Below are 14866 nucleotides of genomic sequence, written 5' to 3'. Positions count from 1 at the left end.
ACACCTTTACTGAATTATCACTTAAGATACAGGCAAGCATACATCTATGCAAAAGAAAACAAATCATATTAACATATTCCCTGTTGCAAACATTATGCATTATTTATTGACATATGTTTACCGGGAAAGTCCAACTGGGCATGGGTGCCCTTTTTCAGCATAGGCCTGCAGAGAAAATCTCAAAGTTATCATATTTAATGCAGTTAATATTTACAATAACAAATTATATAATGCAGTTTCAGTGAATACATAGCGTAATAGTCAATGTCATAAAATTGTACTGAGTTTAGCATAGTGGTTAAGGTGTTTACCTTGCAGATTCAAGACGCAAGGTTTGATTCTCACATGGGGTAATTGGCAAGGCTTAAAATAGCCCACAAGGGCAGTTAGCCTAGTACTAATCTAATCTAGAATCAATATTCACAAAAATTAAATTTACAAGTTTTGTAATGAGACCTTACAGATAGAAGAGCGATATATAAGATCAGCAGGAGTAATTTAAAAATACAACAGAGTGAGGTATTACAGAAGATAAGCAAGTTTGAGTGCTAACAGATATGTAGTGATGAAACAGTAATTTGGTTGTGCTAATTAGAAGTAGGTATAGTAGTTTAAGAAGTACAATAAACTGAGGTGTTGGAAGGAGATAAGCAGGTTAAGTGATTTAGTGCTATAAAGGGAGGTATAAGAAAGTTGATGAAGGGTGTTCGAAAGCTATGTCCCAGATAAGGAGCAGGGACATTCTTTTGTATACTTATTATCAATTCAACATTACACAAACTGATCAATTCCTGCCTTCTCTTAAACCTCACTCCTCCTCCAGAACATTATTCTGCAAGTATTGTTACCACAATTTCGAAATATTTTCTATTTAATTTGCTCCTACCCCTTTTTTAAAGATCCCACTTCCAGCTCTTTCATCTTTTTTACAACATTCAATACTTCAAATACAGTTGGTTTAGACTTTCCATTTCCATTTTGTAGTAACTGCTTTTTTGGTAGTCAGCAGAATTAAACAGGTCTATATCAGAACATCGAAGTATTAAAACTTTGAATGTTCTGATATCGAACACTATTCAGCGAACGCTAAGAATAGCGAAGCTGCAGAACAGCGAATTCTTTCCTCGGGAAAGAATTCGGTTGGTCGTTTCTGTGGCTTCGCTATTCTTAGCGCTGTGGTGGAAATTTACGGGTTGGGTTCAGGTATGTGTGCCATTGTTTGTACGTTAGGGGCGGGTTAAGTGAGTTAGGGTTAGGGCACGGGTTAGGTGAGTGTGCGATAGTGACGGACCTTAGGGTTAGGGTTTGGGTTAAGGTAAGTGGGTAGATAGCAGTGTATGTTTAGTTTAGTGTAGCGTTAGATGTAGGAATTTAAGTGTATGTGTGTGGTTGCTGTTTGTTTGATGTGCTTGTGTTGTGTGCATGTATTTTGTAGCAGCAAATTTTTTCCATGGGAAAAAAAATCGCTGTTCTGCAATGTTCGATATTTTCAAGTTTAGATGTTTTGGGGCCGATGAAATAGCGTTCGCTATTTTCATCTTTTAATAACATGATATAAATGTGAATTAAACTTAACAAGACCTTACTATGTCTAAGCAATACAGATCCTGTACCCCAGCTCAAAAAAATTATTTTCTTAGTTACACCCATTTCCTTACCCAGTATTTCTGACACAGTATTCTGGAGGGAATTTTTAAAATGGTGGGAGGTTGGCATAATGGTTAAAGTGTTTACCTTACAGACACAAGGGACAAGGTTCGATTTTCACATGGGGTAACTGGAGAAGCTTAAAATGGCCCACGAGAGCAGTTAGCTTAGTACTAATCTATGAACCTAAGAACTCATTACACTCCCAAAACATAAGTTCCCAGTTGCCTCTTTATTCCCCATCACACTGCCATCATTAGCCATCTACCCAAGGAAAAACTGTTTGGAGTCTGACTGGAGCATAAAAATACCTATGCAAACACTTCCAAGCAAAAATCTTAAATCTTCTAGACTTTGTTGTATGTCTGGGAGACAAACATATGTCCTCCCATTGTTTCCTTGTGAATTGCTGATCCAATCTTTTCCAAATCTTTTCTAACCTCCAATGATTGATTCCTATAGTTATCATGCAATATTTTATATGCCCTACTAATTATCCCCTTTTTAACAGCAGCTTTTTTTTTAGATTCAATTAAAAACTATACCACAGCAGGTCTTTCAATTATGGCTCCCCTATCCTTTTTCTCTTTGCCTATACTTAAATATCAATCCTAACAGGGACGGCAGTCTCTAAGCTGCAGTCCAAATGTCTTCCTGACTTCTTACCATTTTATTACCCATCCCTCTGTAGTTAATTGCTCACAGTATCTTGCTCCTTTGCCAGTTTTCTGCCATAAATTCCAGCCCCCTCTTGCCTATTCTTTGTACTCCAATTACAATCATCCCTATTAGCAAAATCTCAGGTCTCCATTCTTCTGTTAAAAGCTGTGCTATTTGTCAAAAATAGATTGTTCAATCTATTTTTGACAAATAGCACAGCTTTTAAACACAAGATTTTGTTAATAGGGATGATTGTAATTGGAGTACAGAGAATAAGCAAGAGGGGGCTGGAATTTACGGCAGAAAACTGGCAAAGGAGCCAAGATACTGTGAGCAATTAACTACAGAGGGATGGTAATAAAATGGTAAGAAGTCAGGAAGACATTTGGACTGCAGCTTAGAGACTGCCGTCCCTGTTAGGAAAAATAGATTGTATGTCATTAAATGACTTCCGAAGTGGTACAGCGGTAGCGTTGTTGCCTCACAGCAAGAGGTTCTCCCGTTCGATTCTCGGCTTGGGTTGGGAGTGCCTTCTGTGTGGAGTCTGCATGTCCTCCCCGCGGTCGAGTGGGCATTCGAAAGACATGCGTTAAATGGGCGTGCCTTCATTGAAGGTTGGGCGTCGGGCTGGCAACTCGACACCATAAAAAACAACTGCCAGTCATTAGCAGACCGGAGTTCCGCTGTGGCGACCCCTAACTGGGAAAAGCCGAAAGACAAACAAGATTGTATGTCATTAAATATTCCAGTATTTGTTCGTCTACAATTGTTTTAAGCATTTTAATTAGGATAACAGTATTAGCTATAGGTCTACAACTGTCTCCTGTTTTGGGGGTTGGGACTTCAGGGTAAGGAAGGTGTTTTACAGTTAAGAGGGAGGCAACTTTAGTGGTAAGTATACTATTATATATGTGTGTTGGAGGTCTCATTAAGGCAGAGTACTAAATTTTTCAGGAGTTGTGGATGGGTAAAAGTTCCTTATTATTCTTTGCAGCCAAAACTGATCTTTAAAATTAGTTCATGTAATAAAACAATTCTTGTAAACTAGAAGTGTATCCTGATTTATTAAAAAAAGAAAAAGATGCACAAATAAAAAAGCAGCACCACCCAGCAGGTGGGACGTAAGGACTGATCATACCATAGTTAGACATGGAAATGCCAACAATATCAAAGGCTGAAAAAATCAAAAGGAATTCTTAGAAGGGCTTTGTTATGATATTAGAATGAGAAACATATTTGTTTATGCTTTTTGTTACTACACATATTCCATTTAAAATCAACATGGGGCATAACATACAAACTGAAAGACTTTAAGACTGTCTGGCTTAGAAACAATGAGCTATGGAAAGAAAAGTGTGAAGCCTGAGAAGCCAGAAACTGCTTAGTGTGTCTTAACTGTCATTGAGGATCCGCAGGTGTTGCTACCTAACAGCACCTTTATCCCCCCACATTTTCTTACTTGATGATGGAAAGGCAAGTTAAATGCTGGAGTGCAATGCAAGTAATTTTAATCACACAAAGTATTAAAATGCTGACTTTAACACGGAAACAAAGTCTGCTATTCACCTTCCTATTAGGTGGAAAACAGGAACTTTCTATGCTGCACAAGAATCACTGACACTCCAATTGCTCATGTAAAGAGAAGCTGAAAACAGCAAGCCTACTTCCTTTTGTTTTCTGGAAGCCAGTTTTAACAATTCAGTGAAGTTGCTTCTAAGAGCAACACATAGTTCCTGTCTGTTAACTGAATGCAAACAGTACTGTTTATGTTTAGTGCATTTGACCTTCATACTTTTAACAGATACTTTAATAAAACAGATATCTACAGCAGAAAACTATAACATGACCCAACACTGGTTACACTGCAGGTCTTGTTCTTCGAGTAGCCTATTTTCTCACCAGTCCCCAAGTCTTTTTAAGGGTGCCATGCCTAATTCACACATAGATTAATTCAAAAAATGTGCACATTGTATTATGTCTTTAGAAAGACTGTTCCAATCCTCCATCACTCATGCTATGAAAAGACAGTTAAACTCAGAAGACTGAGGACATTATGTGCTAATGACCTTCATCTCCTAGAGTCATTGAATCATAGGTTCTTACTAAGCTTACGACCAATGAGCCCATCAGGATGCTCAGCCGTATTATCCAGTACTCATGGAAGATTAAATGTGGCTATCATTTAAACAGATTTTCTCAACCTGCTTCATTGAAAATCTGAGATAACTAATCCAGTCAACTAGAATGATTTTAAAGGTTGGCAGGGAAGTAATCTGCTTGAGATGTAAAGGAAACTGTTTCAGAAACTGGGGATATATATATATATATATATATATATATATATATATATATATATATATGGTTAGGTACCTTTTGTAGCTAACTTATATTCAATTAATGTGGTGGTACAGGGTTTGGGTATCTAGAAAGGTTACTTGCTTTGCCAATAAGTTCTTTTTATGTGAAAGAGTTAAAAGAGTGCAGATTCATTCACAACACAGAAGACTAACCAGGTCACCCCTCAGGAAGCTACACAAGACTCGGTACAGCGGACAGAGTAGCTATGGTTGCTAAGAGCTAGGATATTTTTGCTGCAGAAATGTTGAGGTATCATAAGTTGGTTTGGGTGTATGTTGCAGGAGGCATAATGCTGAATGGTGAACCTTATAAGGGAGGAATAAAGTGGGACTACAGCTACATTGGATGTAAGGAGATAATCATGAAGGATAAGCTGTGCAAGGTTGAAGGATCTTCTACCCATAACAGAAATGTGTCACTTAACAAGCCACAGCTCATGGTGTGCCCTGAAAAGAAACAACTGTGTACTGTACATTTAACTATTTAACAAATGAAAAATATATATATCAGAAAAGACCTGCTCCTTTACACTCATATGAACTCCTCAAGTTCTCATAGGTTCATAGGTTGGTACTAGGCTATCGGCTCTAGGGCCTACACAAGCCTAGCCATAACAATTCCCTGGCTATTTCTTCCCACACTATTTACTTTCCTGGACCCCTGTCTAGCAAGACGACTGACGTGATCCCCGGGGTGAATTTCCTTTCTCCCATCCAATCATCAAGGTTCCTTTTGAAGAGGGCCAAAGAGGCGCTCTGCTTGATATGTATGGGCAGTCTATTCCAGAGTCTGGGGAGTCTCTGGGGCAGGAACCTATCCCTCCAGCATGTTTTGTTTATTGTGATGACAAGGTTTAGATCCCTGGAGCATGTGGCTTTGAGAGATTGGTATTTCTTTAAGTGTAGCATGTCCAACAGCCTGGGTTTCACATGGCCTTGTATGTTAAGCAGAGATCGCTTCGGAGTAGACGATATGCGACAGAGTGTAGCTGGAGTGTTTAAGACGGTCAGCACAGGGCATCTGCTTTAGGCCTGTAATTCTTTTAGTGAGGTATTTCTGCGACCTTTACAGTTGTTGCAGATGTCTTGAGAGGTACATACCAAATGGGGCGTTGTATTCTATAATGGGTCTAATGAACTCCTTTAGTCAAATAATGCACACACTTATTGTAAATAAGTTCCCACAGAGTAGCTTAAAATGCTTTGTATCCCACAAATCTACTGGACATAGGAGGTGCATATGCCACAGGAAATGCATTATTTTATGAAAATTCTGTATTTCCAAATTTGGACAACTGCCACTGATTTTCAAGGCCGCTCTCCCTGATTTCTATCCTTGCAAGTTGAGAAGTAGACTTGCATGTGAAATAGTGTGTTGATAAATCTTGATCCCATCTCACAAAGAATTTTCTAATCACAAGTTAGCTACAAAACTATGTGAAAGAATGACGGTGCTAGGCTATATTTTCTAGCTTATTTATTAGTCCATTGTGACTAAGGATGTAAAACGCCTCACACAAATCAAAGGCATGCCTCACAACCACTTCACCTTTGCCTTAACTTGTCTCTTATTAGACCAGTGACTAATACAAGAGCTACATTAACTGGGCACCTTTTGCAAAAGCCATGTTGAGATGTGCTATATGGACAAGTCTGAATTCATCTTGGAATTAAAAGTGTGTGAATTAATTAATCAGAATTGTGTGGCTTTTGCCGTCTGGTTCATTAGTAATTCTGTTGTTCCCTCTGCAAAACAAACTGCTGTTCAAATGAACATATGTAAAAAATCAGTCAGTCAGATGAAAGTAGAATAGCTTTCTGAAAACAGTACTTACGAGTTGCTCATTAAAGAATGAGGAATAAGAACTGATGAATCCTTCGTGGCCTGTATACATTCTTTACATGCCTATAAAAAGATATACCCATCAACACCACACCCCCAATGCATGCAACACTGACTTTCCATTATAAAGAATGCTGGTGTTTAAGTGTTTCCTCTGCCATATCAAACACATTATAAATGTTCTGTGTTTGGGCTTTCTTCTACCATCTCATACTGACATGTCTGCATTCCAAGTCCCAAGACATAACAGTAGTAGCACTTAGGGCAAATATACTCATGATGGTCAAAGGTAACTTATTCTGTAGCAAAGGCAGGCAATATCTCAGGTAGTTATTTTCCTGATACATTGCTAAGGGCTGTCAGTTATCCTAAAGGGAACTGACTGTCTGAATGGCTGGCACCAGGTCAGCAAGTCAGAATTTTGTTTCTACAGTAGTTTATGTGTGAAAATAATCTTCATGTAAATCAGCAGTCTATTGACTTCCATCCTTTCCACATTAAATAGCAGTACGCATTGGTGAAAAGAAAGTGAAACACAGCCGGCAACATGTGCCATATGGTTACAGGCTACTGCCTTATTTTGGAATTTTGTCTTTCAAGTTTCTGATGTAAGTAGTCTTTTTATTTTTTTAATTTATCATATCGTAATCCATATGTTCCTGAGCTTTAGTAGTTACAATTTTTTTTCCAAATGTTTTGCAAAATACAGCAGGAAAGAGAGAAGGTACAAACTCAAAACCACCACAAATTAGGGGAAGATTCCGACAGACAGCAAGCTGTTACACGGAAGCAAGCTCATCTTTTCAACCTGTTTCAGTTGGTATCCCACAGGGGCCTCACACTCCGAAACTATATGTATCACAAAAAGTGAATCACAAGACAAACAAGTACAAAAAACACAACAGAGACGTGAGGAGACAGCTGCCTCAGAACTGAGTTCACCTCCTTGTTAATTGTGAAAAATGAAAAATAAAAACAGTTAAATGTGAACAAGTTGATCTGATTTAGTCCAGTTGGTGGACAAAAGTGCTTATTATAAATTACAGCGGAGTTATTCCAGTGATTAAGCCTGTTTGAGTTTGTTTCTTCAGTACCTTCATAGAAGGGGAATTATCATCTGAAATTTTGGATTTTTTTCCTGCTACTTAATATTGTAACATTTAAGTATCATCATTTTTCAAAAATAACAAGGAAGTGAAGTCAGTTCTTTACCTTAACACTGGGGATAGATATATTCTTGTATCTCTGTTATGATTTTCATTCTCACATATAAGCAACTATTACTGGAATTAGTGGATTCTTTTTTGCTTCCAACACAGATAAAACACAAGAATATTATGTTTGCACAAAAATCAATGAAATGCAGTTCCACAGAAACTGTTGATCTGCTATACACAGTTTATAGTTTTTAACTATAAAAAAACTCTTCCTTACCTCCATGTGCTGGTGTTTCGAATGGAATAACCATAACCAAAACAGCAGATACCTGCCACTGCTGCAAGCAATAGCATTTTTGTGTAGTAACCAAGCCAAGCAAAATAAATACCAACTTTCTCTCCAAAGTACTTCCTATGGGGGAAAAAGCAGGTTAGATGTTTAAATTATTATCAGGACAGCAACATTCACTTGCCTTTATCATTTGCAACACTCTTTCTGCAGTTACATTATTAGTAAACAGAACAGAAAAAATAAAGCACGTAGGCAAAATTTAGGGCTAGAGATAGCAATGCATCCATCCACAACTCCCATTTTCCCATTTTTGCACATGTGGTCAAGGTGTTACATCAACAGCAACCATCATTTAGAGCCTATGTTCACACTGCCAGGTGGCTAGAGCTGGGAAAGTAATATTAACCATTAATCCTAATACAAATGTACAATGCAACACGTATTAGAACTGAAAGAATTTCAAAAGTCTATCAACGTCTCTGTCATTTTGGGTCAGCTGTGATGACTTTTGGAATGTCACAGGAATTCACATTAATGTTTTTTAGTTTCTGTTTCTGGTTAAACAAATGTGTATTTTTGACAGTAATAATGGGATGAACACAGTAATATTAGGCATCAAAACTATTTGAAACAAAGAAAGACAAACCCAATTAACACATCAACAAACTTTCTGTCTTTGGAGTAGTGCAGTTGTACAATGATTAACAGGGTGATGAAAGCTCTTCCAGTGTAAAAACTAAATTTATGGAAAAAAAGACAACAGTGAAATCTACGTAACTCAAAAAAAATTCAGCTACTGGCTAGTAATTACATGGAGAAAGTAACGGAAAAGAACCCAGAAAAGGAGAACAGAAAACTTTAGCTAGGAAGACTCTTGTAGCGTTTCATCAAAAAGAATTTATGTTTCTGCTTTGGAACACGAGTTGACTTCCAGTAATTCATTAATCAAATGTACTCAGAGGTATTTATGATAGTCTGAAATGAAGGAAAGGCTGAGCAGAAAGATCCTCAAACAAAAAAACAGCAATGTTAGAAGATAAAGCAAGCAGAGAAACCTGAGATTTTCTTCTGTAGCGGAGAAAATGGAAGGAACAGTCTGTATTATAAGTTCATATGTATATACTAGGCTAATGACCACCAGGGCCTTTATAAGGCTAGCTGTGCAATCAAATTCAGTTGTGTCCCTAAGTATCATGGGCATTTATTACGAGGGGGGTTTGTTAGTTAGGAGGTTTCCAGAGGTTATATTGGAGGGGTATGTTAGTTTGGGCATTACTGTCTGCCTCTGTCTATCAGAGACATGGGGGCCATACCTAGGGTGAACTTCCAATTTCTCATCCATTGGTCAAGGCTACGCTTAAACAGCGTTAGGGATGGGCTATGCTTCTCATGGATGGGAAGCCTGCTCCAGAGTATGGGAACTATCTGAGACACATATGTGTCAAATCAACATCCTTGGATCTAGTGGTTCTGATGTTCATTTTGTGGAGGTGCAAAACGTCCATTATAGCTGGATCTGGGGATGGCTTGTATCCCAGGCATAGATCGCCCTTCAGTAACCTGTAGGAGTCCAAGTACAGAGACAGGGCTTTAAGCCAATACAAAAAGGACAATGTGTTTATACCCTGGATTCTCCTGGTAAGGAACCTTTGTTGGCATTTCAACTGTTGCATACGTCTGGTCAGGTACATGCCAAAGGAGTATTACACTCAATGATGGGTTTGATAAGGGTAGAATAAAGTAGCACTATGACTTCCTTGGACCTGGATGCCATGCCTTTTCTTATAAGTTGGGCAACAGAGAATGATTTTCTTACTACCTTGACCACATGTTGGTCAGAGGCCAGATTACTGTGCACATATGTTCCCAGATCACCGACTACTGTGTCAGCTCTTGGGAGTATCTTATTGATGGGTGGCAGTATTCCTGAAAGGCACTATAATGCATTTCTTGGCATTGAGTTTATTTATGAAAGTAAAATAAGCAAATAGACTAGTATTTGACTAGTATTTCACAGCATAAATTAACTGAAAGTGTTTATTATGTGTATGCTCCATACCTGGTCATGAGAAAACGTTAACGATCTATTTTAGTAAAGATGCAAACATACCAGCAGAAAAAGTTGCTCTGACAAACTTGCAGCTAAAGGAATACTATTAAAAGCTAGGGGCAGCAGAGTATTTCTGGAAAATGATTATTCACTGTACAAGTAGAAGGGAGGCATGTTTATCCCAACAATCAGGGAATGACAAGAAGTAGGTGTGACATTCAAGCTGATATAGCTAGCTGTCTTCAGAATATTTTTTCCTGGAGGATCAAAGACATTTTGCATGCATATTAGGCTAAAGGAGGAAACAAAGAAGTTTAGCCAACAAAGTGTGAGCAGGCGAGCATGAGGGAACTCTGTTTCTCATTCTTCTAACAACAGCAAAGTCCATGCAGAGAATTTGCCAGTGAAACCTTTACCAGAGAAAAGAACAAGGTGGAAGAATTAGGCAAACTTTGTTATTTGAACATGACTGGTGTTTGGAGATGGAGACGACCAGCAACATGGTGAAATTAGTAAATAAATGGGAGACTGTAAAGCATTACATATAGGATTAGATATCTGAAATGTAGTGAAACAAGGCTTTGCAATAACAAGTGACTGAGAAAGACTGGAATTTTGTTGACTGTATTAAAATGGTGGGTAAAATGTAAAGCATATACCCCAGTTTATGTCATTATTGTTTTGAAGGACTCTGATGGGACTGAAATAACTAAGTAAACTAGTTTTTGTTCACATTAATATTTGTATAAAATAGCATGCTATGAATGCATACAATACTGTGAAGCAGATTTTGTATAGGGTGCAGTCAGAGAGATTTTGCATGTGAGATGAGGAAATCTTATAAGTGAAAGTTGTATATGCCAATAATATTAAAGCAAGGAAGTACTTTTTATTAGGTGTAATGTATTCAGGCTTTACACTGTAACAAGGAAAGAAAGGCAGGAAAGAACTAAGTTAAATTATTATAATACCGTGATCAAGGGCTGCTGGGGTGGGGGGCAGAAAAAGTAAATTTATCATATTATACTGTAGAATTAAGATAAGAATAGGGCTGTATGCCCACATTAATGTCATTGGTTTAAGCTACAGACATTTTTTTTAGCAAACAGGTTTGAAAAATAAGACAAACTGATGAAAGACATGGGAATGGCAATTTTCTTTTATTTGCAAAGTCATTAGCTACATTTTCCATTAGGAAATATTCTTAGTGGGAGACAACAGGGTGATGAAAGCTCTTCCAGTGCAAAAACTAAAGTTATGGAAAAAAAGACAACAGTGAAATCTACGTAACTCAAAAAAAATTCAGCTACTGGCTAGTAATTACATGGAGAAAGTAACAGAAAAGAACCCAGAAAAGGAGAACAGAAAACTTTAGCTAGGAAGACTCTTGTAGCGTTTCATCAAAAAGAATTTATGTTTCTGCTATGGAACACGAGATGACTTCCAGTAATTCATTAATCAAATGTACTCAGAGGTATTTATGATAGTCTGAAATGAAGGAAAGGCTGAGCAGAAAGATCCTCAAACAAAAAAACAGCAACGTTAGAAGATAAAGCAAGCAGAGAAACCTGAGATATTCTTCTGTAGCGGAGAAAATGGAAGGAACAGATGTATTATAAGTTCATATGTATATTCTAGGCTAATGACCACCAGGGCCTTTATAAGGCTAGCTGTGCAATCAAATTCAGTTGTGTCCTTAAGTATCATGGGCATTTATTACGAGGGGGGTTTGTTAGTTAGGAGGTTTCCAGAGGTTATATTGGAGGGGTATGTTAGTTTGGGCATTACTGTCTGCCTCTGTCTATCAGAGACATGGGGGCCATACCTCGGGTGAACTTCCAATTTCTCATCCATTGGTCAAGGCTACGCTTAAACAGGGTTAGGGATGGGCTATGCTTCTCATGGATGGGAAGCCTGCTCCAGAGTATGGGAACTATCTGAGACACATATGTGTTAAATCAACATCCTTGGATCTAGTGGTTCTGATGTTCATTTTGTGGAGGTGCAAAACATCCATTATAGCTGGATCTGGGGATGGCTTGTATCCCAGGCATAGATCGCCCTTCAGTAACCTGTAGGAGTCCAAGTACAGAGACAGGGCTTTAAGCCAATACAAAAAGGACAATGTGTTTATACCCTGGATTCTCCTGGTAAGGAACCTTTGTTGGCATTTCAACTGTTGCATACGTCTGGTCAGGTACATGCCGAAGGAGTATTACACTCAATGATGGGTTGGATAAGGGTAGAATAAAGTAGCACTATGACTTCCTTGGACCTGGATGCCATGCCTTTTCTTATAAGTTGGGCAACAGAGAATGATTTTCTTACTAACTTGACCACATGTTGGTCAGAGGCCAGATTACTGTGCACATATGTTCCCAGATCACCGACTACTGTGTCAGCTCTTGGAAGTATCTTATTGATGGGTGGCAGTATTCCTGAAAGGCACTATAATGCATTTCTTGGCACTGAGTTTGTTTATGAAAGTAAAATAAGCAAATAGACTAGTATTTGACTAGTATTTCACAGCATAAATTAACTGAAAGTGTTTCTTATGTGTATGCTCCATACCTGGTCATGAGAAAAGCGTTAACGATCTATTTTAGTAAAGATGCAAACATACCAGCAGAAAAGTTGCTCTGACAAACTTGCAGCTAAAGGAATACTATTAAAAGCTAGGCAGCAGAGTATTTCTGGAAATATTGATTATTCACTGTACAAGTAGAAGGGAGGCATGTTTATCCCAACAATCAGGGAATGACAAGAAGTAGGTGTGACATTCAAGCTGATATAGCTAGCTGTCTTCAGAATATTTTTTCCTGGAGGATCAAAGACATTTTGCATGCATATTAGGCTAAAGGAGGAAACAAAGAAGTTTAGCCAACAAAGTGTGAGCAGGCGGGCACGAGGGAACTCTGTTTCTCATTCTTCTAACAACAGCAAAGTCCATGCAGAGAATTTGCCAGTGAAACCTTTACCAGAGAAAAGAACAAGGTGGAAGAATCAGGCGAACTTTGTTATTTGAACATGAGACTGATGTTTGGAGATGGAGACGACCAGCAACATGGTGAAATTAGTAAATAAATGGGAGACTGTAAAGCATTACATATAGGATTAGACATCTGAAATGTAGTGAAACAAGGCTTTGCAATAACAAGTGACTGAGAAAGACTGGAATTTTGTTGACTGTATTAAAATGGTGGGTAAAATGTAAAGCATATACCCCCAGTTTATGTCATTATTGTTTTGAAGGACTCTGATGGGACTGAAATAACTAAGTAAACTACTTTTTGTTCACATTAATATTTGTATGAAATAGCATGCTATGAATGCATACAATACTGTGAAGCAGATTTTGTATAGGGTGCAGTCAGAGATATTTTGCATGTGAGATGAGGAAATCTTATAAGTGAAAGTTGTATATGCCAATAATATTAAAGCAAGGAAGTACTTTTTATTAGGTGTAATGTATTCAGGCTTTACACTGTAACAAGGAAAGAAAGGCAGGAAAGAACTAAGTTAAATTATTATAATACCGTGATCATGGGCTGCTGGGGTGGGGGGCAGTAAAATTAAATTTATCATATTATACTGTAGAATTAAGATAAGAATAGGACTGGATGCCCACATTAATGTCATTGGTTTAAGCTACAGACATTTTTTGAGCAAACAGGTTTGAAAAATAAGACAAACTGATGAAAGACATGGGAATGGCAATTTTCTTTTATTTGCAAAGTCATTAGCTACATTTTCCATTAGGAAATATTCTTAGTGGGAGACAAGAAGTCAACAAGTACAAGAACTTAAAAATAAGATTTATGGAGTGTGATCTGAGTGAAATTTACAAAGATTTATGCATATGGAAAGTTACTAGTTGTTTCATTACCAACTACATTTACTTGGAGATAAGCTGTCTGCAGATGCAAGTTATTAATCTGCAGACCACTGAACACTGAATACAACTGACAAGCAGTTCAGTAAAAAAAATAAGTTTGAAACCATGAGAAGTGAATGAGTTATATAAATAGCTTTTAAACTGTAAAGCGAACGGAAACCAATAAAAACAAGAAGCAGATATAAACAAGAAATATTTTACTTAGCGCTTTCGGTAAAACTGTGCTTCACCTTCCTCAGATAATTAACAATACAATCAAACCAACACAAATAGTCTTATTTACTAATTAACAAATAAATAATCTTGTTAATACCCCATTAGCAATAAAAGAACCAACATACAAATAAACTGTATTGGAAAACTAAATACATTGAAATTTAACAACGTTAACCAATAAACAACACATTTAGTTTTCAATACTTTTAAAAATAAGTAAAAGACTTAAAACAAACTTTTGTTTTTTTACAAATAAATTACTAAACACAAAGAGTCAGTAGTAACTAAACTATTGCTTTGACTTAACATACTTTACTGATTGGAAAAAAATCATTATTGTTATCTTCTCAAAGCCAACAGTTTAAGTATACATTTAATCGATATTTGTTCATTTAAACCTGGGAACACGTGAGCAATAGTCCTAAGCTGCCACATTAATTCATCTACTTCTAAAAGTAGCTGCCATGGGCCACTTCTTATATTCACCAATATGCCTTGCAAGGGCATTGTTAAGGTCTTTTTTTAAATTGCATAATTGTGTTCGTATATGCACTGCTTTAATTTCCTTTCTGTCTTGCCTATATAAAAGTTTGTTTTAAGTCTTTTACTTATTTTTAAAAGTATTGAAAACTGAATGTGTTGTTTATTGGTTAACGTTGTTAGATTTCAATGTATTTAGTTTTCCAATACAGTTTATTTGTATGTTGGTTCTTTTATTGCTAATGGGGTATTAACAAGATTATTTATTT

General features: G+C 37.2%; 1 protein-coding gene across 1 annotated transcript in view; it reads right to left on the bottom strand.

Moving 5' to 3' along the window:
* ANO6 (anoctamin 6) overlaps positions 1 to 14866 on the bottom strand; it is a 1522803-nt gene that overhangs the window by 558377 nt on the left and 949560 nt on the right. Inside the window, exon 8 of the mRNA XM_044061996.1 lies at positions 7942 to 8076. Within this exon, the coding sequence (XP_043917931.1) occupies positions 7942 to 8076 (135 nt within the window). The remainder of the gene's footprint in view (positions 1 to 7941; positions 8077 to 14866) is intronic.

This window comes from Protopterus annectens, chromosome 2.part1 (assembly GCF_019279795.1).
Source record: "Protopterus annectens isolate FY-2018-M chromosome 2.part1, PAN1.0, whole genome shotgun sequence".
Lineage (NCBI taxonomy): Eukaryota > Metazoa > Chordata > Ceratodontiformes > Protopteridae > Protopterus > Protopterus annectens.
This window is presented reverse-complemented; position numbering and strand designations above follow the sequence as displayed.